The sequence below is a fragment of the Orycteropus afer genome, unplaced genomic scaffold (genome assembly GCF_000298275.1).
Source record: "Orycteropus afer afer isolate SDZICR_OR568_19922 unplaced genomic scaffold, OryAfe1.0 scaffold00040, whole genome shotgun sequence".
Taxonomy (NCBI): domain Eukaryota; kingdom Metazoa; phylum Chordata; class Mammalia; order Tubulidentata; family Orycteropodidae; genus Orycteropus; species Orycteropus afer.
Window position 1 is genome coordinate 12,028,042 of NW_006921627.1, and position 27,835 is coordinate 12,055,876.

Below are 27,835 nucleotides of genomic sequence, written 5' to 3' on the forward strand. Positions count from 1 at the left end.
CTTCCACCTCTGCTATCCCACAACATGCCTCCCTACCCCATCTTCCTGCCTCCATCTTACTCAAGTTCTCTCCTCTTCCACCTCCAGCTTTTCAGAAAGAGTCTCACACAGTCTATAAGAAATATGGGGAGAAGGTGGAATTCTCCTTCCCATTAACCTTCAAAGATGAAGACTTGAGTGGAGAGCTGAGGTGGCAGACAGAGGGGGCTTCCTCCCCCAAGTCCTGGATCACCTTCTCCTTGAAGGACAACAAGGTGTCTGTGACAGCATCTACACAGAACAAATTACAGATGAATGAGACGCCACTGCACATCACCCTGCCCCAGGCCTTGCCTCAATATGCTGGTTCTGGAAACCTGACCCTGGATCTTACCAAGGGAAAGCTACATCAGAAAGTGAGCCTTGTGGTGATGAAAGGTGAGGAGCCAGCCTGAGATGGAGTGGGTGGGAGAGGGTGGTGGAGGGGCCTGGCCCAGGGCTCCCTCCGAGGCAGGGTAGACTCTAAAAGAGGATGCCTACATAGGCCCTGGTTAGGAGTCCTTGGATAGTCAAATGGTTAACATGCTTGTCTGTTAACCAAAAGGTTGGTGGTTTGAATCCACTCAGAGGCACCTTGGAAGAAAGGCCTGGTGATGTATTTCTGAAAAATCAGCCTTTGAGAACCCTGTGGAGTATTGTGCTTCTCTGACACACATGGAGTCACCAGGAATTGGAATCAACTTGACAGAAATTGGTTTTAGGCCCTGGATGCCTGATTTTGCACTTATACTGAATTCACCGTCCTTCCCCGCCATCACTGAGCCAGCCTGGGGGCTGCTTCCACTGAAAGTCCCCAAAGGGCATGGGCTGAAAACTAAGGTTCTAGGTCTGCCTCTTCCCAGCTTACCCTCTGTGGCCCTGGCTAAACTCCCAACCCACCATGGGCCTGCTTTCTTACCTAACAAATGAGGATAACAAAATCTGCTCTTAGTAAGGTAGTAATGATGATAGTAACACTCATATCAGCCTCTAGGGTGAATTTTTCACATCCTTATCTCCTTAATTATCATAACAACTCCACAAATAAAAATGGCTAACACTTGATACATGCCAGGCCCTGTTCTAAGCACTTTATGCAGATTCATTCATTTAATTATTGTCTGAGGCTCAGAGCATTGCCTAACTTGCTCAGGGACACACAGTTAGCAAGCAGTGGAGCTGGGATTCAAACCCAAGACCATTGGACTCCAAAAGCTGTGTTTCCTCTATTACAACTGCAAGAAAATGTTCTCTGAGAGGCTAAGAGAAGGGCACTCGAGTAAAGCATTATATTTATTGTTCTACTGAACCCCCTTAGAGATTAGAGGCACAGGGAACCCAGAGGTCCAGGCTTCCAACCCCAGCCTCTTGTACCTCCGCAGTGACTCAGCTCCTAAGCAATTTGATCTGTGAGGTGCTGGGACCCATCTCCCCCATGATGACCCTGAGCTTGCAGCTGGAGAACCAGACGGCAAAGGTCTCAAAGCAACAGAAGCTGGTGGAGGTGTCGGACCCTGAGGTGGGGACATGGTGGTGTCTGCTGAGTGACAATGGCAAGGTCCTGCTGAAATCCAAGATTGAGGGTGAGGATTCAGCTCCCATACCTTAATCCCAAGGGTCTGCCTCCTTAGCCATGGGAACTTCTTGGGCATCATTGAGGCCATTTCCAATTCTTGTGAGATGGATGGGTTATACATATATGGCTTAAGACACAGAATTTCCGATTCCCTAAGGCCTAGAGCTCAGGAACAGGGCCCACCTGACCAAGCGCTACCTTCTTTGGCTCTCTTCTAAACACAGAGACAGACAGACAGACACACACACACAGAGCCCAGGGCCTGGACCACAGCTCTCCAGAGTACCCCATAGTCTCTAAAACATAAACTCCTTCCCCAGGTCTTCCCCTTCAAGTCCTGGTAGATCCTGTAAGAACTCTGGGAATGCTGCTCCTCTCTACCAGCCCAAGGCCAGATCCCAGGCTGGCTGGACAGCCAGCCTCCTCAGCCCATCCAGAGTGCCCTGGGCCCCTGATGAAGAGCACTGGCCACAGCATACCCCTTTCTCTTACAGTTCTGCCTAAAGATGAGTTCCTCAGACCTCCAGTGATGCTTCTGGCTGCAGGGCTGGGTGGTGGCATAGGCCTTTTGCTTTTCATTGGATTCTGCATCTTCTACTGTATCAGGTCTCGGAACCGTCGGGTGAGTGAGCCTCTCCAGAACCCCCAACATGGGTGACTGTATCCCTACCCCCTACAGGACCCTCCAGCACCTGAGGCCTGAACAGCAACAAGTGTATCCTGTACATGTGATCTGTTTCTGGTCTGGCTCTCTCTGCTCAGGGTTTCCTCACTGGAGAGAGGGCCTTGTCCTGGATGCCATGCAGAGGGAGAGACAGGAAGGAGCAGTGAGCTAATTCTGGGACAGATGGCCTCAGCTATAGTAACTGATTCTCCTCTCCCAGCTTCCCCCTCTCCCCCCTCCAAGGGGCACCTCCCTCCTGGAGGCCTGGGAACCTCACGACTTCCCTCCTTCTCCCTGGACAGCGCCAGGCAGAGCGGATGTCTCAGATCAAGAAGCTCCTCAGTGAGAAGAAGACATGCCAGTGTTCCCAGTAAGGAACTGGGAGGGAGGACAAGGGAGAGAAGGGAGGAGAAGGAAGAGGAAGGAGAGGAAAGAAGGGAGGGAGAGGAGGGATGGGAAGAAGAGGAATGGGAAAGGCGAGGAGGGAGGAGGAAGAGAGAGAGAGAGAGAAAGGAGGGGGTGAAGGGGGGGATGGGAAGAGGGAAGGAGGTGAGGAAATGGAGTGGAGAAGAGTGGTGAAAGGGATGACTGAGGAAGTAGGAACAGGCAGCCATGGAGCAGGTAGAGGGGAGCAGGTCTGGGATGTTTCTGGATAGAACCTTGCAGCTGTGGTCCAGAAGCCACACTGCACTAGAGAAGAACAGGTCTGGGAGCCATGAAGGTCCCAGAGGCAAAGGAGTTGGGGAGAAATAGTCTTGCTCTCCATATTCTTTGTTCCTTCAGCCGGTTCCAGAAGAAGTGTAGTCTCATTTGAGGCGCCAGGCCAGGGGGAGCTTCCCACTCAGCCTCCCCAGCTGTCCACCCCTGCATTTCCTGTTGTGCTCTAGAGGGCTGCGGACCAGATGAATGTAGCTGATCCCAGCACTTCTGACCATCTCCTGGTCCCCTCATGTACAGTTTGACTCTTTTGTTTCTCCTCTTCTGTTCCCAAGCCCTTTGGTTAGGCCTCAACCCAGTTGCTTGGGTCTTGCTCCCAGACTTCCAAAGGCTTAATCATGCCATTTCTTTCCCCTATTTCCTTCTCACTAAAGTCCTAGCCCTTCTTTGATTATTTCTTCTTGACTCTCTCCCCCACTACCCACTTGGACCCCAGGGGAGCACATAGAACCCACCCTGCCTGGCACGGAGGGTGAGGCTATGTGTCTGACATCAGGAAGCATATGACTATCCTTTTACAGGAGAGGACCCTTAGAGCAGAGAAGACAGGGACTCACCCGAGATCACACAGCCAGTCAAGAGAGACTCAGATGCAAAGGCTCCTGCCTGCCAGCCATCACCGTGTTGGCAGGGCTATGGACTCACATCCAGACCTGTGCATAAACAGGCACCCCTGGACACATACCTCTGTGTATACAGCCACACACTTGTACACAATTCCTTATTACCCAAGCAGCACATCTCAGTTTTTAACCCAATAGCTATCCAGTGTTTATTTGAACCTTAGGAAAATCCGGTAATTCTGACAATAACAGGACACCTTCAGTTTACAGATCAGAAATGGAACTCAGAAAGGTTAGCTGATTGCCCAAGGTCACACAGAGAGTGCTGGAGTTGGGATTAACCCAGGTCTCTTGATCCCTAGTTCAGTCCCACTGCTCTTTCTTGAACACAGGGACAAATACCACACAGATCTCTGCAGCTGGCCAGTCATAGGTGCCTGGTATGAACCTTTGGATTCACTGGTGCTCAATCCCCACAGGAAGGACTTGCCTGAGAGTTCAGGAACATGAAGGAAGCTCTCCCTGACTAAAATCCCTCCTTTATCACCTGCTGGTGGCAGAATCCTGTTGTCACCCTTCAGTTCTCCTAATCAGGAGGAGCCCTGCTGGCTTAGTGGTTAAAGTGCTTGGCTACTATCGGAAAGGTTGGCAGTTTGAACCCAGCAGCCACTCTAAGGGAGAAATATGAGCAGTGTGCTTCTGTAAAGATTTATAGCCTTGGAAACCCTATAGGACATTTCTACCCAGACCTATAGGATTGCTATGAGTCAGAATCCACTCCACGGGCAATGGGTTCTCCTAATGAAAGCACAGGCGGGGGCCATAAGTCCTGTGGGAGAGTGACCAGTGACCTGCCACTCATTGTGTACAGAACCTTCTGGAAGGTGAGCTTTGTTAGGGGGAGAGAGCAGAGAGGTAGCCTGAGAACTAAGGCCCTGAGAACTAAGGCCCTGAGGGCATTCCCTGTGAAGAGTAACAGCCCTGGGTCTCAGTCTTCCTGCCCTGCACCCTCCTCCATGCACCCCACCAAAACATGTAAGAGATGGGAATCATGGGTTTAGAAGTGTTCTTTTTCCTTCTCTTCTTCTTCCATTTCTCTCCTTTACTTTTTTTCCTCACTGCCCCGCCCCAACATTTTTTCCCTTTTCTGTCTTTGCCCCTTGCCTCTTCCAGGAAAACCACCCAAATGCTGCCAGGGATCCTCATTGTCTACTTTGTATCCCTACTCATTCCCCAGCGGTATCTCCCTGAGCTGACAGAAAAATGCAATAAACTTCCGATACAGAGAATGCTCCGCATTCTAATTCTGTTTAATTCTACCAGGACCTCACCCTCTCTGAAAGTGGGACTAGTGCTGTGCACACAGTCTCTTTGGGATGGGGTGTGTGTGTGTGTGTGACAGAGAGAGAGAGAGAGAGAGAGAGAGAGAGAGAGTAGTGCTTTCAAGAGAAACAGATAAACAGAAATCATGACATGGAATCAGATGGACCCTTCTCTGGACACCAGGACTCTTGGTCATTGTGATCAGACCCAGAGAAGAGGTTGTCAGGCCCACCCCTGGAAGAAGATGAAGTTGCCCTGGGGAGGAAGAATTCCCTGGAGGCTGGTTACCCACCTCCCCACCCTAAGGGGCTCTGTGTATGTATGTGTGTGTGTGTGTGTGTAAGTCTAAGATTTTGTAATAACATGTGTGTGAAATAATGGGAGAAAGACTGTAGGGTTTGTGCGTGACTACACTGTTTTTGTGTGTGATGGGAGAAAGGAGTTTGAGAAACTATGTGTGAGTTCAAATTGTGTATCCCCAGCATACATGTGAGTCTCTGTTCCAGGAGAAGCAGTCTGTGTATGTGTGTCTCTGTGTGTGTGCGTGCCCACATCATTTTAGACCTGTGCACACACACCCCTACTCCACAAGCAGCCCCAGTTAGCATCACAACAGCCCCTCACTCCCAAAACGCCTCCAGTTCATGCCTCTCTGAGCTCTACCGAAGCCACAGCCCTCACACAGCCACACACAGTGATACATGGTGACACACACTTCCTCCTCCCTGAACAGCTAGCTCCTCAGTCCCGAACAACACCAGCTGCCTCTCTGAGCTGGTGCTCGTGTGGAAAAACGGGATGGGGTGGGGGCAGGACAAGACCATCTCACCAACGAAGCCGTTCCCCTTCGTCCTCGGCGCCTTCCTTGCCCCTCCCCCGCCAAGTCACCACCGTCCAGTTCCCCGCCCTACACTCCACCCCATCCGCTCCCGAGAAGCTTTCCTTCTGTTTCCCTAACCAGGGGTGACTCGGGGAGAGAGGGGCCTGGAGAGACCGAGAGAGGCTGAGACCAAGTGAGAAGGGGCCGAGTCGTAGAGGCTGGGACTGAAAGGGGAGGAGGAAGGCCCAGGGGGAGGGGGGGAGGAGGGGAGGAGGGAGCACGGCGCACTGGAGCCGGCAGGCGGCGGGAGCCCGAGAGAGCCGCCTCGGGAGTGCGGTCTCCATGGCAGTGCTGGGTGCAGCCAGAGGTAAGACGACCCCTGCCCCGGCCCCCGCGGCTCCCGCCCTTCTCCCCACCAGCTGCCTCCTCTCCCCTCCGGCCGTCCCCTCCTCCCAGCCACCTGCTGTCTCTGCCCTGGAGAACACGGTGGGTGGCAGGAGGGAGGAGCCACCTGACCTTACCCCCTTCACCCCGAAGGGCGAGGGACCCCTGGTCGGCCCAGGACCCCACAGATTTCCCCTCCCACGTTCCTCTGATCTCTCTGCCCTTCACCTTCTCTCTGTCCTTCATATCCTTCTTGCCTGCCTCCTTCCCTCCCCCTTGGACTCACCATCGCTTTTTTTCCTGAGCCCACCTGCTGGGCCTGTGGGTGGGGTGGGTGGGAAGGGGTCCAAGGCTGTAGCGGAGGGTAGTGTGTGTGGGGGAACGTTCCTGACCAATTCCCTCCACCTCCTTCCCTCTGGCTGGCCATTGCCATGGCAACTAGGGTGTACTGGGCTCCGGAGGGAAGACAAAGGTTGGGGGTGGACTAGGACCTCTTGGAGAAGTCAGGGGTCTAAGAAATAGACCCTTTCACCATTTTACCCCATTTTCAACCCTCACTTACCCCAAAGCCATTATGCCCATCCCCATAGCTCCCACTCTGTTCTGGGTGTCAGTAGCCCCCTCCCCAGGGTTCACCAGAGCTCATCATCATTAAAGTCAGGACTGTCCTCCCTCCCATCATAGGAGAAACTGAGGTTCCAGGGCAGGGAAGGAGAAAAGCAAGAGCTCCCAGTGAGGGTCAGCATGTTACTGAACATTTGGCTTTTCTTGTTAGCCTCCCCATTCCCTGCACCCTACCTCCATCCAACTCCTCCTCCCTCCAAAGCCTCCTCTCCAGGGGTCTCTGGTCTTTTCTTTCTATTTTCAGATACTATCACTTTGCCCCTTCTTTCTCCTGCTCAAACTCTCCTCCTTCCTTCTAATTCCCCCTATTTCCATTTCTGGATGCTTCTGATGTCAGTGGTTTCCCCGCCTTCGGGTTCCCTACCGCCACCACCACCACCCAGCCCCAGCCGCCTCTCTTCTGTCCTACCAGATCACTGAGTAGGTGGAGGGTGATCATCCCAGGCTTTGGGAAATGGGGCTGACCACCACCAAGATCACTAGCCACAGGGGACTGGAAGGTTGGGGAGGGGGCTGTAATACTGTATCTCAGTTTACTGTGAACCCTCAAGAAGAAACAAGTCATGTGTGAAGGGAGATCTCTTAGGAACATGGAGCTGGGGGTCTCTAGGTAGTATTAAGCAGGAGATATTATAAAATGAAGAAACCTGGGAGTGCCAGAGGGAGAAGAAAGGGTTAAAAAGATAGGAAGGCAAAGATGTCTTCTTCCCTGGGGGTCTGGAAGAGCAGGAGCTCTTATCTGTGTGGGGTAACTGAGTGGTCATCTGATTTACAGTCAGGGGAATGTTTTGAATAACCCCTATAGTTTAAAGAGAAGGGAGGGGACCACAAGAAGCCAGTTGAAAGCCAGGTTAGGCCCTCCCTGTGCCCACCCTTGCTTCCACATCTCATCTCTCCCTTGCAGCTTGTCCAGGTGGCTGAGCCCCACCCCCAGAACCCCTTGAGGCATCTAGAAGATTCCCGACTGGTCAAGAACCAGAGGAAGAAGAGACCTGGAAGTTGGCATGTCCCTCCAGACAATCTTATAGTTGGGAAAGCAACCAGCTTGCTCCCCTCCATCAACCACAGGGATACTTAAGAAGGGGCCCCACCCAATATGGAAGCTGAGGACTGCCTCTGCTGACCCTCAGCTTCCTCCCTTGCCCTCCACACCTGCCCTCAGCTGGGTCAGTCATGCAATGCTGAGCAGTGAGGGGGGCCTGGGGGCAGCCTGCCTCACCACAGGGCAAGAATTGTGGGCATCATGGGGGTGTGTGTGAGTGAGGCTCCTGGGTGAGACCTAGCCCCCGCCCCCAGGAGTTCGAGGGGGGGTGGGGGGCCGAAGATAGGATGGCTCGGGGTGGGGCGGGGGCAGAGGAGGCCTCCTTACGCTCCAATGCATTGTCCTGGCTAGCCTGCGGGCTGCTGGCACTGCTGGCCAATGCCTGGATCATCCTTAGTATCTCGGCCAAGCAGCAGAAGCACAAGCCGCTGGAGTTGCTGCTCTGCTTCCTAGCAGGCACACACATACTTATGGCGGCTGTGCCCCTCACTACCTTTGCTGTGGTGCAGCTACGGCGCCAGGCTTCCTCCGACTATGACTGGAATGAGAGCATCTGCAAGGTCTTTGTGTCCACCTACTACACACTGGCCCTAGCCACCTGCTTCACAGTTGCCTCACTCTCCTACCATCGCATGTGGATGGTGCGTTGGCCCGTCAACTACCGCCTCAGCAATGCCAAGAAGCAGGCACTGCATGCGGTCATGGGCATCTGGATGGTCAGCTTCATCCTCTCCACGCTGCCCTCTATCGGCTGGCACAACAACGGAGAGCGCTACTATGCCCGCGGCTGCCAGTTCATAGTCTCCAAGATTGGCCTTGGCTTTGGTGTCTGCTTCAGCCTCTTGCTACTTGGAGGCATTGTCATGGGACTGGTCTGTGTGGCCATTACCTTCTACCAGACGCTGTGGGCCCGGCCTCGGAGGGCCCGACAGGCCCGGAGAGCAGGGGCTGGTGGTGGGGCCAAGGGAGGTGGGCCAGGGGGCTTGGGTACTCGACCAGCCTTTGAGGTGCCAGCCATTGTGGTGGAGGATGCTCGAGGGAAGCGGCGATCCTCGCTGGACGGCTCTGAGTCTGCCAAGACGTCTCTGCAGGTCACCAATTTAGTCAGCGCCATCGTCTTTCTCTATGACTCACTCACAGGGGTACCCATCTTGGTGAGATCGGGGTTCCCCATCCTTCCTTCTCTCTCCAATATCCAGGCCCCAGTATCATCACCTGACCTCCAATTCCATCAGCCATACAGTGGCTCCATCATCTCTCCTTCAGTTCCATCATCCATCTTCCTCTCCTCTACCCATCCCCCACTCCACCTCAGTGCCCCCATCTCTATCATCTGTCTTCTAGTTCCCACTACCCCATTCCCCAGCTCCGTCGTGTTTTCTTGTTCCCACTACTCAACTCTATCATCCATTCTGCAATTCCAGTAGCTGCCCTCCAGCTCCATCACCTAATCTGCAGGTCCATTCTTTAGTCCCTGAGACCTCTCATCCAGCTGTCAAGCTCCGTTCTCCATTCCCTAATTTCCTGTGATAACACGCAATCTCTGAGCACTCCTGAGCAGAAACTCCACTACCTCAGCTTTCTGCATCCCCATCTAGTCCCTATACCTGGAGTTCTCTATCTTCAAGTTTCTGGCACCACCTCTGCTTTTTTCCCACCTAACCCCAGGGCTCTGTCTCCAGTGCTCTCCCTCGACCTTCCCTCTGTCCACCCATCTCCACCTCCAACTGTGCCTCTGTAGCATCCTGTCTGAACCGGGGTACTCCTGACTTCTTCCCCACCAGCAGCGCTACCGAGTTTGGTGGCCCATCGGTCTGGGCTCTGAACCTGTGCCATTCCTTATTTTGCCACTAGGTGGTGAGCTTCTTCTCCCTTAAATCGGACTCGGCTCCCCCGTGGATGGTGCTGGCTGTGCTGTGGTGCTCCATGGCACAGACGCTGCTGTTGCCCTCCTTCATCTGGTCCTGCGAGCGCTACCGTGCTGACGTGCGCACCGTGTGGGAGCAGTGCGTGGCTATCATGTCCGAGGAGGATGTCGATGAAGGTCAGAGGAGGGCCTGGGCTTTTGTTTTCCCGGGCATTGACTTCCGTTTCTACCACCCCTTCTCTGTGCAGGGAAGGGCTGCCCTGGAGTGCCCCCTACTGGACAGAACCTGTGTCATCCGTGGGCTGACTTGGGTTCCTTTTTCCCTAAGCAACACCTTCGCGCTTTGGCGTGCATCCATTGCTACCGTTTGCATCAAGGACTCTCTTCACTGGGCCTCGGCTTCTCTGTAAAAGCTCACAGTGCCACAGCTCTTCCCCACTGGGCAAGAGTGCCTGAGAAACAGCCCTACCCACAGGCATAAAGGAAGGCTGTAACATTAAAGGGAGGCTAAGAGTTCTGGGAGAGCTCTGGTGGCACAGTGGCTAAAGCACTTGACTGCTAACCAAAAGGCTGGCAGTTCAAACCCACCAGACACTCCGTGGAAGGAAGGTTGGGCAATCTACTTCCATAGTGATACTGCCTCCAAAACCCAAGGAGGGGTCGCTATGAGTTGGATCCGACTCCGCAGCAGTGAGTTCGTTTTTTTTTTTTAATTGGAAGAGTTCTGGTGGCTTCGTGCCCAACACATTTGACTACTAACCAGAAGGCTGGAGGTTCAAACCCACCAGCCACTCCTCGGGAGGAAGACTGGGCAACTTACTTCCATAGAGATACCGCCTCGGAAACCCAAGGAGGGGTCGTGATGTGTCGGAATCGACTCTTTATCAGTGAGTTTAAGTTTCATGAGAAGCACCCCCAGCTATAGGAAGAGCATTTGGTGGGGGGAGGTGGTAGTTGTTTCAATAGATGTCTACATGTATGAAGCACCGGGGATTCAACATTGAACGCAACAGGCACTAGCCACTCTCCTGGCCCAATTGGAGCTCACAGACCAGTGGGAATAGAAGCGTTCTCCCAGAGCTTATTAAGGAGGAAGAATGGCTATTTCCTGCCTGTAAACACTGCACTCTGCCCCTTTTCTCTCAGATGGGGGCTGTGATGACTATGCAGATGGCCGAGTGTGCAAAGTTCGCTTTGATGCTAATGGGGCCACAGGACCAGGTTGCCGGGACCCCACCCAGGTGAAGCTGCTGCCTGGAAGGCACATGCTCTTTCCTCCTCTTGAGAGGGTCCACTACTTACAGGTATGGACTGGAAAATACACCTCTGACCCTAGGCACCTGCTCACCACTTTGCTGCAGGCTCTGTTATCCATCCTCAGGGTACCAAAGGGGTGGGTGAAAGAAATGCATGGAAAGAGAGGTACCTCTTCAGACCTCTCAGAACCAGGTTTGCCAACTGCAGGAAATTTTGCAAAAGTTTAAGGGAGTGGAGCCAGCTACCACCTTGCAGTGTCCCCACTTTGGTTCTCATCTCTGTTCCCTTTATGCCTGCAGCTCCTCTAGGCTTTACTTGCTTCTGTCCCTAGGTCCCTCTGTCCCGCCGTCTGTCCCACGATGAGACCAACATTTTCTCTACCCCACGGGCACCAGGCTCCTTCCTGCACAAGTGGTCATCCTCTGATGACATCCGGGTCCTCCCAGCCCAGAGCCGAGCCCTGGGGGGTCCTCCTGAGTACCTAGGACGACGCCACAGGCTAGAGGATGAAGAGGATGAGGAGGAGGCTGAAGGCGGGGGGCTGGCCAGCCTCCGCCAATTCCTGGAGGGTGGGGTTCTGGGGGCAGGTGGGGGACCTACACGAGGTCCTGGCTTCTTTAGGGAGGAGATCACCACCTTCATTGATGAGACACCTCTGCCTTCTCCAACTGCCTCACCAGGGCCCTCTCCTCGCCGGCCCAGGCCACTGGGCCTTTCACCCCGCAAACTGTCCCTTGGGTCCCCTGATAATGGAGCCATCGTACTTCCTTTGGGGCTAAGTGCTGGGAGACGTTGCTCCCTGACAGGGGGTGAGGGGACTGCAAGGGCTTGGGGAGGATCTTGGGGCCCAGGCAACCCCATCTTCCCTCAGCTGACCTTGTGAGCTCAAGTGGGTCTGCTGAACTGAGAGGAGGAACCTGGGTAGGTAACACCTCATTCTGGCACTGAGCCGAGAGCAGTTGCCTCCAGACTCTTGGGTGGTGGGCACTGGAACTGGAGCCCTGGGGCCCTTGCTGTTTCCCATCCAAGTGACCAGATGCCCTACTCACCTTCTATCATCCCTAGCAAAATGTATTAAAGTCTGAAGTGTTACCATGGAAACTTTTGTGCCAAGTGTACTGTGGTGGCAAAGGGTCAGAGGCATGCGGGGTAGATGGCTCATAGAGGACAAAATGTACAGGGGCAGTGGACAGAGGCTGTGGTGCAGTGATTTACTTAATATGGATCTTCTAGCTATAGTCTGTGGCCCACATAATGGTGGGCGGGAGTATACAAATAAGGTGCTTGTGGCCCACTCAAAGGACTGGACAGCTTGCTTGCTAATGCAAATAAGGTGCATAGAGTCCAAAAGGGGATCAGTCAGTTTTACCTTAAAGTGAGTCATCCCAGAAGTGGGTGAGGGTGGGGAACACTACCACCAAGAAGAGGGGAAGCAGAACTCATCCCTTGGACCTGAGGTCTCTGCACTGAGAATTTCTTAGACTCAGGAGACAGAGAGGGCATGGAAACACCAGAAATGGCACAAGACAGAAGGGGAGGCAAGTGCAGCAGAGAACCAGTAGCAGTAGAACCAGGAGACCAGCAGGAAAAGGTGTAGGTGTGGTGAGTTTCCTGGCCCCCCATCCAGAAAGCCAGAAGCTTGCAAGTGGAGGAGTGATGTGCTCCTGGATACTTGGCAGAGCTAGATTTGAAGACTGGAGACTCAAGAGTTGGAGAGCTGAGTGTCTTTGGGCTGAGGCATACTGGCACAGTGGGGTACCTCTGGGCACTTATGGGGGTGGGGTGAGTTTTGTAATATTTGGCAGGGCAGAGGCCAGGCGACTGCTGAGGGCCAGAGAGAGGTCTGCCTTTGAGCATGGCTGAGAAGAGGCTGTTCTGATCTGTATCCTGAGTACTTCCTGATCCTAAATTGTAAACTGTTACTTTCCTAAATAATCCCGTAATTGTGAATACGGTCTGTCAGTTCTGTGTGGCCACCGCAATGAATTACTGAACCCAGCACAGGAGTACAGAGCTGTCTGACGAATGGCTGGTGTAGAATTGGTCAAAAGGCTGGACATAGGAGGTATGGCTGCCCTCAACATCATAGGGATCAGCTTTGGGCTGCTGATGCTGATAATAATTTTCCTTCCCCCCTTGTGAAGTTGGAGGTCAGATGCCCTCACCATGCCATTTGTCACGGAAAGACACATGAAGAAATTAAGCACACAACCTCAAACATATAGACATACACAGAGATAGGCATGTAAGAACATGTCATGGTGAGGGAGGGGCCATAAGGAGATGCTCCAGTTTGCTGGTTTGGGATGTGAGGGATCTTTATTCAGATTTGTGGAGGTGGTTTTAGAGTGTGGCTTTATCCCCAGTGCCCCACTTCTCTTTGTTCCTTCAAATCCATCCAGGGACTCATTTTCTGGGGGAAGGGTTTGGGCCTGATTTGGTGATAGGGACCTGGAGTTTCCATCTTCCATGATGCATTCTGAAGTGAGATCTTTCGCCAACACTGGTGTGGGGCTGCGCTCCTCCACACTACGTTTCTTTAACCCAAGAATGGAGGGGAGCACAGCCCCAGTAGTTACACCCACACTGCCCACACCAGGGGTTTCAGGCTGCAGTCAAGGATTCCAGGTAGGCTCCCCACCTTGCCCTCCAGGGTGCCAGGCCTGCTCCAGTTCCTCACCTTTTGCTCCCTCCTCTCCCAGAAATGGAAACCTGCTTCCCATTTCACACTAGACCCACTTATCTTAAATACCACTTTCCCGGGCTCCCTGACTTCTCTTTCCCTCTCACATTGGCCTCTCCCAGGGTTGAGTAACGGCCACATCAGCTCTTTGGCTTCGCTCATCCCCTCTCCCTCCTCCCCTCTATCTCTCATTCCTTTCCTCTCCCTCCTTCTTCCCCCCTTTGCTCTCCCTCCCTCTCTGTTCCCCGCATTTCCCTCCGGCTGCCGGCCGGTGGCTCTGGCACCATGCTACGGCTCCTTCGGTTGCTGCTGCTGCTGCTACTGCTGCCTCCTCCGGGATCCCCTGAGCCCCCCGGGCCCCCAGGTCTTGCCCGGCTGTCTGCGGGGGCGCTCCCCCAGGCCCCAGATTTGCTCTACGCGGACGGGCTGCGCGCCTACTCGGCCGGAGTTTGGGCGCCGGCTGTGGCGCTGTTTCGGGAGGCGCTGCGGAGCCAGGAGGCTCTGGGCCGCATGCGGCAGGACTGCGGGGCAAGCTGCGCAGCCGAGCCAGGAGCCGCGCTCCCCGCCGTACTCCTTGGCTCCCCGGGGCCCGAGTCCGGACCAGGACAGGCGCCAGGCTCCTGGGAGCTACTGCTCCTTCGCGCCGCGCTCCGTCGCGCCGAGTGCCTGACTCAGTGCTCCGCGCGGAGGCTTGGTCCTGGGGGCGCGGCGCGGCTCCGCGTGGGGAGCGCACTCCGAGACGCCTTCCGCCGCAGGGAGCCCTACAACTACCTGCAGAGGGCCTATTACCAGGTGTGGGCCCGCCCGGGTCACTTCGGGGTTCCGACCTACCTAAGTTGCTGTCCTACTTGGAGTTCACCACGAGAGGGCGGAATGCTGGCACTGGGGACTACTAGGGTGGGGCTGTGGGGACGTACGCGGCCCTCTACATTAAGCAAGTTCTACCCAAACTACGCCGAGTACCTCCTGAGAACGCAAAAGGAGAGCCTAGGCAGGATGCTAGCAAGGTTACCACGGGGGCAGGTCTTGAGGCGGGGCGGGAGTAGATCGAAGATGGAAGCAGGGGTCCTGCAATTTCATTTTAGTCTATATAGAGGTGAGCGCCCCTCCTTCTTAGGAATACAGCGAAGGGGTTGGAGGCAGGACCAGCTAGAATCCAGGAAGTTTAAGGGGGATGGTTTGAGTGGGAGCCTCGGCTTGGGGGCGTGAGCGAGCCTCTTGGGGAGGTAAGTGGAAGGGGGGGCTGAGTCTGGCTTTCCTGGGGGCGGGGTGGATGCTGCCCAGCTACTGGTATTTGTAGCTGCTGCCTACGTGGCTGAGGGTGGGGTGGCGGTGGCGCTGGTTACATACACCTCTGCTCAGGGTCCTAGAGTTCAGCGGGTTTGCCGGTCGCTCAGGTCTCCCCAATTTACCCCCCTCACTTAGCCATCACGTCCACCTCATCTCCCGAACTGAGGCCCTGAGGCCCCTTTGCCTATGTCCTATGGATTCCGAAGCCTTTGGCCCCCCATTCCTTAGCTGCCAGACTCCTGAGAGTCCCAACATGCTGATTTCTAAGGGGTCTGGAGGATGGAGGGTTAGGGCCATTCTGACTGATTAGGCCTCCAGGGGCAGACCCAGAGTTGTACAAAATTTCATTTTAGTCTACCTGGAGGTGAAGGTCTGACATCCCCACCTCAGGGCACTGACTCCCTTATCCCTTGGCTCAGCTGAAGAAGTTGGACCTGGCAGCAGCTGCAGCACACACCTTCTTTGTAGCGAACCCAACACATCTGCAGATGCGAGAGGACATGGCTAAGTACCGCCGCATGTCCAGGGTTCGGCCCCAGAGCTTCCGAGACCTGGAGACACCCCCACATTGGGTGAGAGCTTTTGTACTACCCCTGTACTGCCCTCAGCCTTTGGTTGGATACACAGGCCTCACTGGATGATAACCCTGTGCAGCTTGGATATCAGGTGACCTGGATTCTTGTCCTGAGTGAGCCTGAGGAGGAGTCCCTCTCTGGGCCTTTGTTTTGTTCCTGCATGATCACTAAAGCCCAGTATTCTAACATTCTTATTCTAAGGCCTACTCCTGTCTTCCTCAAGGTGAAGAGAAGCATGGGCCCTATGCCTCAAACAAGACCAACTCCTCTTCTACTTCCCAACCCTGTCTGGTACCCTGAGAATCTCAGGTGACTGACCACCCCTCCTCAACAGGCAGCTTATGATGCAGGCCTGGAGCTGCTGGGACGACAGGAGGCAGGACTGGCACTGCCCAGGCTGGAGGAGGCCCTACAGGAGAGTCTGGCCCAGATGGAGAGCTGCAGGGCTGGTTGTGAGGGGCCTGAGGAGCAGCAGGGGAAGGAAGTTGAGGAGGAAGGCACTGGGAACCAGGGGGGCCTCTATGAGGCCATTGCAGGTAGGGGGCTGGATATGTGGGGGGATTCGGGTGCCAGAGGGAGGATCATGCCTAAGCATAATGGGTCATATGTGTCCTCCACAGGGCACTGGATTCGGGTCCTGCAGTGCCGGCAGCGCTGTGGGGAGGACGTGGCCACACGTCCTGGTCGCAGCTCCCCTGTCCCCGACTTCCTTCCCAGCCAGCTGAGGTGGCTGCACGAGGCCCATGCTCAGGGTCAGTTGTGGAAGGCTGGGCCCTGGAGGTGACTGGGGTTGGAAATAGGAGTGAAGATTTTCCCCTGATGTCATCTTGAGCTTCCTGTCTCCATCCCTGCCATCTGTCTCTGGATCTGTAGTTTTACTATCAGGGTTCCATGGGAACTGTCACTTCAGGAGGACTCTAAGTGCTCTCCTTCTTTGGTGCCATTGTGAAAAGTTCAGGAGATAGTCAGAGGACTCCTTCTGCCCTTGCTGCTTCTCAGCCTTCTTTATCTTCTCTGCTCTTCTTCCTATTTGAACTCTGCCCAGCTAAGGTATGTTTGAGTAAGTTTTGAGAGAAGTGACGGATGAGCATGTGTGCCGGGCGGGAAGGGGGTGCTTGGAATTGGTTGGCATTGGGAAACCATCTTCTCCGGCTCCTGTCCACTTGTCTCTACCTCTGCCCGAGGATCACACTGTCTCCCCACCCCTCACCCCCTTCCTCTTTCTCCAGTGGGGAATCTGTCCCAGGCTATGGAAAATGTCTTGAGTGTCCTGCTGTTCTACCCGGAGGATGAGGCTGCCAAGAAGGCTCTGAACCAGTACCAGACCCAGCTGGAAGAGCCGAGACCTGGCCTTGGGCCAAGAGAGGTAACCCTTTTCCTCACAGACCCTGTGTAAAGTAATCCTAAACCAAACAAATATACCTGGACCCAACCCCACATTCTGGTCTGTCTTAGGTACCTGGTGCTGCTATAATACAAATACCACAAGTGGGTGGCTTAATTTAAACACTGGAGATACTCTGAGTTCCAGAGACTGAAAATCCAAATCAGAGCCCTGTTGATTCCTTCCTTGTCAGTAGGACCATTTCTTAGTTCCTTGGATCCTCACATGGTGTCCATCTTCGCGTATATGTGTGTGCCTGTGTGTCTAATCTGCTTTTTTCATAACTCAGAAGTGATTAGGTTTAAGATCCACCCTACACTGGCATGATCTCAACTGATTTGTTATTATATTACGGAAGGTGATTATATTATATGAGATAATGTTATATTAGGTGATAACGTTTCATTGCATTAGATGTGAGATAATTACATTGCATTACATTACATCAGCAGTTATATGGGTTAGGATTCCAACACATATTTTGGTGAGAATAGTATTTAATTCATGACATGTTCTCTTAACCTGTGCACTCTTTTCCCCAACCCACGTCCAACATCTGACTTCTGTCTCAACTCCCTGTTTCCCTTTCAGACTACTTCAGAGTCCAGCCTTCAATCCCAATCTTCTTCCTTTAACCTCAATTCAGCCTGTCCTACCTTCTGCTCAGACACACATATCTGCATGCATAGACACATACTCACACAAACACTTCCACTCGTTTGCGCGCAGACATTCTGAAGCTGTTAAAGAGAAAGGCTGAACCAAGAGGCACAAGGAAGGATTTAGTGGCAGGTAGTCCCCTAGCACTTGGGGCCATGCTGCTCCCCTCTAGCCTTAACAACCCTGCCCCATTTAATTCTTGTCTCATAGCTTCTTACTACCATCCAACTCCCCTTGCTCAGGACATTCAGCGTTTCATCCTGCGATCCTTGGGGGAGAAGAGGCAGCTCTACTATGCCATGGAGCACCTGGGGACCAGCTTCAAGGATCCTGTGAGTAACCCCCTTATTTTCCTGTCACACTCCTCCCACCCCTCAGGGCTTCTAAGAAAGGAGATAATAGAAATGCCCTAAGATGTCACTTCAATTTGCAACAGTGTTTCCGCTGTTCTGGCACTTGACTGCTAACCAGAAGGCTGGCGGTTCAAACCCACCAGCCACTCCTCGGAAGGAAGGTTGGGCAATCTACTTCCATAGTAATACTGCCTCGGAAACCCAAGGAGGGGTCACTATGAGTCGGGTCTGACTCGACAGCACATAACAACAACAACAGCTCATCTGTTTTTTCCACAGTCCTGTGAGGCTTGGAGGGAGTCTGTCATTCCAGTTTTACAGTCGGAAACAGTGTGCCTATAGTTCAGGGCAGTTTTGGGTCATGCAGGCCTGAATGTCAGTCCCTACTCTGCCACTAATAAGCTCAGAACCTTAACTTGCCCTGGCCTCAATTTCCTTACCTGTAAAATTGGAATATCACAACTATCTCATAGAACTATTGAAACCATATCATTTGATATAAAGTATGGAAGCTTAAAGAAGCTCTAGGTGGCACAATGGTTAAGCACTCAACTGCTAACTGAAAAGTTGGTGGTTGAAACACCCAGCAACTCCACAGGAGAAAGACTTGGTGACCTGACTCTGTAATGACTACAGCCTAGGAAACCCTATGGGGCAGTTCTGCTCTCTCATGGGGTCGCTATGAGTTGGAATTGACTCGATGGCACCTAATAACAACATGGAAGGCTCTGTTGCTGCTGCTTTTATTACTTGTCTTGTTACAGGAACTAAAGGGCAGAGGTTATCCATAGCTGGCTCTCTATAGCAGACAGCAGGATTTCTCAACCCCAGAGCTATTGACATTTTAGGCCGGCAAGCTCTTTGTTGGTAGTTGGAGGTGGAGGGTGTTGGTGGCTGCCCTGTGCATGGTAGGATGGTTAGTAGCATCCCTGGCCTCTATCCAGTATTTGTCAATAGTACCTCCTGAGTGATGGTAATCAAAGATATTCCCAGACTTTCTAATGTCCTCTGGAAGTTCAAAATCACCCTGGTTGAGAACCACTGGTCAAGAGTGTGGACTGTGAAATTAGTTCAGGTACGAGCTCTGTCACTCACTAGCTGTGTGATCTTGAACTTGTTAACTTTACCTCAGTGTGTCTGAGAGTTCTCTGTATTAAAATGGGCACATTAATACTATGTATTTCATAGAACTATTATGACTATTAAATGATAAATTCCACTTCCATGTATAAGCCCTTAGAATGTTGTTGTTGCTGTTAGGTGCTGTGGGGTCAGTCCCTACTCGTAGTGACTCTATGTGTAACAGAACAAAGCACGGCCTGGTCCTTTGCGTCCACACAGTCGTTGCCATGCTTGAGCCCATAGTTGCAGCCACTGTGTCAATCCATCTCGTTGAGGGTCTTCCCCTTTTTCGCTGACCTTCCACTTTACCCAGCATGATATCCTTCTCCAGGGGGTGGTGGTCTCTTCTTACAACATGACCAAAGTACGAGAGGCCAAGTCTGACCATTCTCACTTCTAAAGAACGTTCTGGCTGTTACTTCCTCCAAGGCAGATTTGTTCATTCTTCTTGCAGTCCATGGTACCCTCGATATTTTTTGCCAACAGCACAGTGCAAAAGCATCAATTCTTCTGTGGTCTTTCATATTCACTATCCAGCTCTCACATGCATATGAAGCTATTGAAAAATACCTTAGTTTGGATCAGGCACTCCTTAGTCTTTAGAGTGACATCTTTGCTCTTAAACAATTTAAAGCCATCCTTTGCAGCACATTTGCCCAATGTGATACATCGTCTGATTTCTTGAGTGCTGCTTCCATGGATGCTGATTGTGGATCCAGGTGAAATGAAATCTTTGAAAAAACTCCAGTCTTTTCTCCGTTTATCAAGATGTTGCTGATTGGTCCAGTTGTGAGGATTTTTTTTTTCTTTATGTTGAGGTGTAATCCACACTGAAGGCTGTAGTCTGATCTTCATCAGTAAGTGCTTCAAGTCTTCTTCAATTTCAGCAAGCAAGGTTGTGTCATCTGTATATCACAGGTTGTTATTGAGTCTTCCTCCCATCCTGATGCCACAATCTTCTTTATATAATTTGGCTTCTTGGATTGATTGCTCAGCATAAAGATTGAATAAGTATTGTTGTTGTTATGTGCTGTCGAGTCAGCCCTGACTCATAGCAAACCCTCCTTGGGTTTCCGAGGCAGTATCACTACGGAAGTAGGATTGCCCAACCTTCCTTCCGAGGAGTGGCTGGTGGGTTTGAACCGCCAGCCTTCTGGTTAGCAGTCAAGTGCCTTAGCCACTATGCTACCAGAGCTCCCTGAATAAGTATGGTGAAAGGATACTACCCTGATGCATACCTTTCCTGATTTTAAACCATGTAATATCCCCTTTTTCTGTTTAAATGACACCATCTTGTTCTATGTAAAGTTTCCTCACGAGCACAATTAAGTGTTCTGGAATTCCCATTCTTTGCAATGTTACCCAAAATTTGTTATGATCTACATAAACATCTTTCTGGTATTCTTTGCTTTCAGCCAAGATCCATTGGACATCAGCAGCGATATCCCTTGTTTCATGTCCTCTTCTGAATCCAGCTTGAATTTCTGGAAGTTCCCTGTCAATGTACTGTTGCAAACATTTTTGAACTATCTTCAGCAAAATTTTACTTGCATGTGATATTAATGATTTTGTTTGATAATTTCCACATTCTGATTGTGCAGTCTACTTCTGTAGTGATACTGCCTTGGAAACCCAAGTAGGGGTCGCTGTGAGTCAGCTCTGACTCAATGGCAGTGTTTGATTCAGTTTTGCTTGGTTGAATCACCTTCCTTTGGAATAGGCACAAATATGGATCTCTTCTAGTCAGTTAGCCAGGTAGTTGTCTTCCAAATTTCTTGCCATAAACAAGTGAGCGCCCCTAGCACTACATCTCTTTGTTGAAACATCTCAATGTATTCCATCAATTCCTGGAACCTTGTTTTTTCCCACTTCTTCAAGTACAGCTTGGATTTCTTCCTTCAATACCATTGGTTCTCAGTCATATGCTACCTCCTGAAATGGTTGAACATCATCCAATTCTTTTTGGTACAGTAACTCAGTGCATTCCTTCCATTCTCTTTTGATCCATCCTGTATCATTTAATATTTTGTCCATAGAATCCTTCAATATTGCAACTTGAGGCTTTAATTTTTCCTTCAGTTCTTTCAGCTTGAGAAATGCCAAGCATTTTCTTCCTCTTCTATTTTCTATCTCCAGGTCTTTGCATGTTTCATTGTAACATTTCACTTTGTCCTCTCAAGTTGCCCATTGAAATCTTCTGTTCAGGTCTTTTACATCATCATTTCTTCCTTTTGCTTTAGCTATTCTTTCAAGAGCAAATTTCAGTCTCTTCTGACATCCATTTTGAACTTCTCTTCCTTTTCTGTCTTTTTAATGATCTTTTGCTTTTTTTCATGTATGATATAAATGCTATGTAAGTGGTCTTTGTTGTTGTTATTATTGTTACCAACATTACAGAGTTTGATCAAGAGCCCAGGTCCCTGATATTGAGTCCAGGCATTTCCCCACCTCTGCCTTCCCCTCCAGAAGCAGGAGAACCTTAATGTGATAGTTTGTAGTCTAATGTCAGGGAGTCTCTGGGCTAGACTTGGTGGATGATGGATTTTTTCCTGACTGTCCCAGGATCCCTGGACCCCAGCGGCTTTCATCCCCGAGGCACTTAGAGAAAAGCTCAGGTAGGAGATGTCCTGTGGTGGGAGGGGCCTGATCTGAGCTGGAAGGTGGGGGAAGGGATGCGGGTGTGCTGATTCTAGGGAGGATGGGTCTATACTGTTGTCCTGTGCATCCACTGAGCATGTCTCTCACCCCTGAGAGAGGATCAGGAGAAGAGGCCTTGGGACCATGAGCCTCCGCAGCCAAAGCCCTTGACTCACTGGAAGGGTGAGTTTCTGGAAGTGCAGGAAGTAGAACCCTGAGGGCTTGGGGGCTGCCAGGTACTGCAGGGCCTGCCTTCCGGAGATGCCAGCCACCTCCACCTGTCATTCTCTTCAGATGTCCTTCTCCTGGAGGGAGTGACCCTGACCCAGGATGCAAGGCAGCTGAATGGCTCAGAGCGAGCAGTGTTGGATGGGCTACTCACCCCAGCTGAGTGTGGCATGATGCTGCAGCTGGCCATGGTAAGAAGACTGGTAAGGAGGTGGTAGCAGTTGACTGTAGGGACCCCCAGGCACAGCTCTTGGCCTGCATTCTGCCTTGGTTCTGTCCTGCCCTGACTCTAGCTAGGACTGTGCTTGTCACTGCCTTTCAGGTATGGACAAGTTCCTTTTCCCCTTAATTTAGCCAACATGAAGTAGATGTTATTTACAAAGAAATTTTGCTAGGAAGTGATAGGAGCAACAAAACAAAAAAATGTGAAGTCATAAAAGTGGGGGAGTTTGTAGGTAAGGATCCTGTTAGCAAGAGTTTAGTCATTGCATGGCTGATGGTTCAGCAGACACACAGGCTTCTTTACCATGCATTGCATCCCTCTTAGTGTGGATTAAATGACCCACGTTCACCAGGTTGTCTACCCTTTGGTGAAGCTTAAGTCCTCAGTCCTCATTCTGGGCTAGTGTTTATTCTACGCACATTCACTGAGTACATGTTGTGTACTGGAAGCTACTAGTTCCTTGGGAGAGGACATAGACCCTGACCTTTTGGAGCTCTCTGTATAGAGTAAAAAACAGACATGGAGACATGTAATTAAAGTGGGTGATACATTTGATAAAAGAGGTATGTACTAATCCAAACAGAAGCACCGAAATGGAAAGTCCAAGAAGATTTACCAGAAAAGGTGGCATTTGAGCTCCACCTTAAGGATGAGTTAACAAGGCAGAGAAGGAGAGGAAAGCCAGTCTAAGAAGGAGAGCATGATGCATTCTGGGAACTGTAGGACCATAGGGCTTAAGAGCAGGGACCAGCTCCAGCAATTAATATCTGTGTGACCCTGGCAATTTAAGTCTCTGAGCCTAGTTTAAGGAGCCCTGGTGGCATAGATACTAAAGAGGGCAGATGATAACTAAAAGTTCAGCAATTTGAACCCACCAGCTGCTCCATGGGAGAAAGATGTGGCGGTCTACTTGTGTAAAGATTTACAACCTTGGAAACTCTATGGGGCTTTCTACTCTGTCCTATAGGGTCGCTATGAGTCGGAATCAACTCAACGGCAGTGGATTTGGTTTGGTTTTTTGGAGCCTACTTTCCTCATCTGTAAATGGAGCTAATAATAGGGTTTTTACCATGGCTGTTGTGAAGATGACATGAGTTAGTATATGGTAAACCTGTTAGAAAAACAGTGCTCAGTAAGTGTTAGCTTTCTCTTATCATCAGGCTGCAGTATAGGGAATGAGTGAGAAGGCCAGAGGTGTAGGCAGAAGAGAGATGGGAAAGAGCTTTTGGAGACACCAAGCCAAAGAAAAAAAGAAACCAAACCCTTCAAGAAGATTCCAACTCAAAGCGACCCCCATTGGGTTTCCAACGCTGTAAATCTTTACAGAAGGAGCAGCTGGTAGGTTTGAACCATCAACTTTCTGGTTAGCAGCCAAATGCCTTACCCACAGACCACCAGTAGATACCAAGCAGTTGGGCTTTGTAGATTGGACAGCTATTGAAGAATTCAAGGAACTGACTTTCGTGTTACTCTATTAGGTAGAGCTCTCTAGTGGCAGTATATAGAATGCAATGGCAGAGGAAAGACTAGAAGTAGGGGAGACTTGGGGTGAGACAAGAGTGCTACTGCTTTGGTCAGGTCCTCATTTCAAGAGGATGAAAAGAAGAGGATAGATGAGAAGTATTTAGAATATCAAAGGTAGAGGAATTAAGGACTAAATCTATGTGGGAGATGATGAGAAGATGGAGTCAATGATAACTTCCAGGTGTCAGGCTTTCTTTCTCTTCCTTTATTACACTAAGCTTATTCTGGCCTCAGGGTCTTTGCAATTGCTGTTTCCTCTGCAAATCTCAAGTGATTCCTTATCATTATTTGGTTTCAATTTAGATATCACCTCTACAGTTAGCTCCCCTGACCACTGCCTTCCTGGTTATAACCCTGCTAACATTTTCTTCATAGCATTTATCACCATCTTTGATCTTGTTCATTTACTTACTTATTTTTTAATTTTTCATCTCAAAATATAAGCTTCATGAGAACAGAAACCTTTTCTTGTTCACAGATGTATCCCCAACACCTAGAATAGTGCCTGGCACATAGTAGGTACTCAGTACAAATTTGTTGAATGAATGAATGCAAGAATAGAAGTGTAGATGACTTAGGTGACTGGGTGGTCTCTGAAAGATGAGGTTTGTAAACAGACATTACTAGGTAGTGGTACTTTAACTGAGTTTCAAAAAGTAGAAAGAAGATGGAGGTGGGGAAGGATAGACCCTAGCTCTAGACATCTACATACTAGGAGATACTCATGTGATGAGTGTCTGGTATATGGTTGGATATTTGGGACTCAGCATCAAGCGGTGGTTGAAGCCACGAGGTCTGCATATTCACCAAGAGAGTGTCAAGTGTCAAGAGGCCAGAGAGTGATACTCTGGCCGATGCCATTTCATTACCTTCCTGCCAGTACCTGGGCTGACTATCGAACTCTGTGTTAGGACCCTGTTTCTAGAGAGATTCTTCTATCAGCTTATTTGTGAATCAGGGATGAATGGTCAAGGTCTTCTTGTCCCATTCCCTAGCTCTCTGCCCCTTCCCCAGCTGTCTTTACCCTCTCAGAAGTCCCTCCCTGCTATGGGAAGCTAGAGTCCTGTCCTCAGTGCCCTCACCAGAGTGGATCTCAAACCTTTACCAGAGTGACAATGCAGACAACTATGAAGATAGTCATTCTGTGGCAAAGGGCAGGAGCTCAGGAAAAGAAACCACAAGAGGACTCTTGAGAGCTTCTGGCCACTTCCAGGGAGTGGGAGGGCCAGAGGGAAGGTCTGGTAGCCCCATGGCAGTGAGGTGGGCAGTAGCCTGAGTGCTGGAGACAGTGGCTCTGAAGTAAACTCCTTCCTCATTTAGGATGCAGCTGAGGCTGGAGCCAGATCTGGCTATCGTGGCCGCCGCTCCCCTCACACCCCCCACGAACGCTTCGAGGGGCTCACAGTGCTCAAGGCTGCACAGGTGAGAGGTGGCACTTGTGCCCTGGTCTAATGCCCAGAACTGAGTAAGAAGGTATGCAAGAGACTGGGCACCAGGCCCTGGGCTTCCCTGTGGAGTTCTCCTAAGTAGCACCTAAGTCCTATACTCAGGGCTGGGGAAGAGGGTATCCCAAGACCCAAGGTCTGGACTTCTGTTATAGAGGTGATAGAAGGAATAGTTTGGGCTAAGGGAGAGAGCTGGTTGCTGAGAGGCTCCAAACCCATTCTGGAGAGCAGTGAAAGTGGGCAAGGGCTAGGACTGGGACCATTCTTCCATTGCCATCTTCCTGTCCTGTCCTTCCTTTTGCCCCCCTGCAGCTGGCACGGGCTGGGACTGTGGGCAGTCAGGGTGCTAAGCTGCTTCTGGAAGTGAGTGAGCGTGTACGGACCTTGACAGAGGCCTATTTCTCCCCCGAGAGGCCCCTGCATCTGTCCTTCACACACCTTGTCTGCCGCAGCGCCATAGACGGTAACTGCTGGGGACTCTAGGTACCCCTCCCCAGAGTCAGGCCCCTGGGTGGCACTGCACACCCTCAGCCTCCCAACCAGCGTGGGCTTGAGTCCTCATTGTAAGAAGACCCTGACTTCTCTGTTCAAGTGGGGGCCTGGCTTCTCTTGCCAGCTATGACCCCAAGAGCTGCAGGTGGGTGGTGTGAGCCATAGGGGTGGTGGGTGGGCACAGGCACAGAGGCATTCGCCAGGCCCCTTTGTGTCCTAGGAGAGCAAGAGCAGCGCATGGACCTGAGTCATCCAGTGCATGCAGACAACTGTGTCCTGGACCCTGACACCGGAGAGTGCTGGCGGGAGCCCCCAGCCTATACCTATCGAGACTACAGGTGGGCACATCAGGTGTCAGGCAGGTGGGCAGAAAGTGATCCCCCCACAGCAGGCCCAGGCTGGGGTCTCACTGCCTCCTGTCTTCCTCTTTACCCAGTGGAGTCCTCTACCTCAATGATGACTTCCAGGGTGGGAACCTGTTCTTCACAGAGCCCAATGCCCTCACTGTCACGGTATGTGGGTCAGGGGATGTGGGGGTATGACAGGAAGCCAGCTGTGGGTTTCAGGATTCAAAACAGAAGGTTCCAAGAGGCAAATTCAGGGAAATGGCTGGGGATATTTTAACCCTTTCCCGCTGGGCCTCCAGCCCTCCTTGCCACTTCTCCATTCAGGTCCCTGCAGAGAGGTGCCATGGCAGAGGTTGATTAAGCCTCACCAGGAGACCTCTAGTGGCCCCGCCTGTCCCTGCCCCTGTGTTTGCCTCAGCTCCTAAAGGGAGGTAGGGGTGAAGCACAGCCTGCAGGACCTCTCCAGGATCCCCATGTCCTTATTCCAGAGATTTGGGAAACTTGAAACTATTCCTTCCTCCTCGCAGCAAGATGAGCAGAGTGGCTAGCAGCACAGCTACTGGCTCACCTAGACCTGAGTTCAGATTTTAGATCCTAACTTTTCTGAGGTTCAGTTTGCTAAGTAGGGGTGATAATAAGTACTTATTTAAAAGGTTTATTGCAGAAAGTAAGTTAGGTAATGCCCCTAAAAGAATGGGCCAGTGCCTGACAATAATAAACAGTTAATAGATGTTGTTGTTGTTGTTGTTATGTGCCATCGAGTCATCCCTGACTCATAGCGACCCCTCCTTGGGTTTCTGAGGCAGTATCACTACGGAAGTAGGATTGCCCAACCTTCCTTCCGAGGAGTGGCTGGTGGGTTTGAACCGCCAGCCCTCTGGTTAGCAGTCAAGTGCCTTAGCCACAGTTGGGTGGTATTAATTTCTCCTTATTCCTGGATCATAGAAAGTTCCAGGTAGAAACCAGAGGCTAGAATTGGGTAGGTGGAGAGAGACAGTGATTTCTAATTGCCTGCTCCTCTGTTTTACCTAGTTACCTCCTCACCCCCCAAACTAGAAACCAAACCTATTGCCATTGAGTTGATTTCAACTCATAGTGACCCAGCTACTGCTGGTCCCTCCTTGAGATGGAAAAATGTCTCCAAGATCCTATGCCCCTCTGTCCAGGGTCTGGCACTGTACCCATACCATCACTGTTTCACACCCTAGTTCAAAGACTTGAAAATTCAGGGCACCCGGGCAAGGGGCTTGGGGGTGACTGGTAGGAAACCCTCAATAGAGGCCCCTTCTCCCTTTGACTTCCAACTCCCCCAGCCTCCCTCTACCATTTTCACTCCCCAGATTGAGATTGATTTCCCATTTGCCCCAAGCTGGTACCTGAATTAAGGAATGGCAAGTGATGAGCAGGAGAGTAGACCCTCTCTGTTCACTCCTCACCCTCTGTCCCACCCTGGACTTGGGAGCAAGAACCAAGCTCTCTGAGAGGGTCCATCCCTGGGGCTGAACCTGCTCTCACCCCGCAGGCTCAGGTCCGTCCTCGTTGTGGACGCCTCGTGGCCTTCAGCTCCGGTGGAGAGAATCCCCATGGTGTGTGGGCCGTGACACGGGGACGGCGCTGCGCCCTGGCACTGTGGCACACATGGGCACCTGAGCACAGGGACCAGGTGAGGGGTTGCAAGGGGAAGAAGGCATGCAGGTTCCCCTGGGGGTGAATAGTGGACAGACGACTGTTGAAGAGCTCACAGGTGAGGGGCAGGGGCTGACATGCCCCAGGGAGGGTCTTTGGGGCAGGGTGGACTGTAGGAGGTTGGGCCAGACTCTTCCACCACCCCTAGGAGTGGGCAGAGGCCAAGGAGCTGCTGCAGGAGCCAGAGGAGACCGAGGAAGAGAAGGAGGAGGAAATGCCCAGCAGAGACCCTGCCCCAGAGCCCCCCAACCACAGGCTTCAGAGGGTCCAAGACAAGGCCGAGAAGCCACCTCGGGTCCGGGAGGAGCTGTGAAGGGCTGCGCCAGCTCCT

General features: G+C 51.6%; 3 protein-coding genes across 3 annotated transcripts in view; all 3 read left to right on the top strand.

Annotated features, from left to right (window-relative positions):
• CD4 (CD4 molecule) overlaps window positions 1-4,794 on the top strand; it is a 38,431-nt gene extending 33,637 nt beyond the window's left edge. Inside the window, exons 6-10 of the mRNA XM_042780453.1 lie at window positions 88-417; window positions 1,401-1,601; window positions 2,089-2,216; window positions 2,561-2,629; window positions 4,699-4,794. Of these exons, the coding sequence (XP_042636387.1) occupies window positions 88-417; window positions 1,401-1,601; window positions 2,089-2,216; window positions 2,561-2,629; window positions 4,699-4,794 (824 nt within the window). The remainder of the gene's footprint in view (window positions 1-87; window positions 418-1,400; window positions 1,602-2,088; window positions 2,217-2,560; window positions 2,630-4,698) is intronic.
• Window positions 4,795-8,018: 3,224 nt separating this feature from the next.
• Window positions 8,019-11,738, top strand: GPR162 (G protein-coupled receptor 162). Its single transcript, XM_007937122.2, has 4 exons — window positions 8,019-8,885; window positions 9,586-9,775; window positions 10,745-10,902; window positions 11,187-11,738. The coding sequence occupies exons 1-4, from the start codon at window positions 8,019-8,021 to the stop codon at window positions 11,736-11,738; spliced, it is 1,767 nt and encodes a 588-aa protein (XP_007935313.1).
• Window positions 11,739-13,823: 2,085 nt separating this feature from the next.
• P3H3 (prolyl 3-hydroxylase 3) lies at window positions 13,824-27,817 on the top strand. Its single transcript, XM_007937124.2, has 15 exons — window positions 13,824-14,330; window positions 15,248-15,400; window positions 15,738-15,939; window positions 16,024-16,155; window positions 16,633-16,769; window positions 17,690-17,779; window positions 21,485-21,537; window positions 21,675-21,742; window positions 21,854-21,978; window positions 24,855-24,956; window positions 25,292-25,442; window positions 25,692-25,809; window positions 25,908-25,983; window positions 27,341-27,481; window positions 27,653-27,817. The coding sequence occupies exons 1-15, from the start codon at window positions 13,824-13,826 to the stop codon at window positions 27,815-27,817; spliced, it is 2,220 nt and encodes a 739-aa protein (XP_007935315.1).
• Window positions 27,818-27,835: the final 18 nt, after the last annotated feature.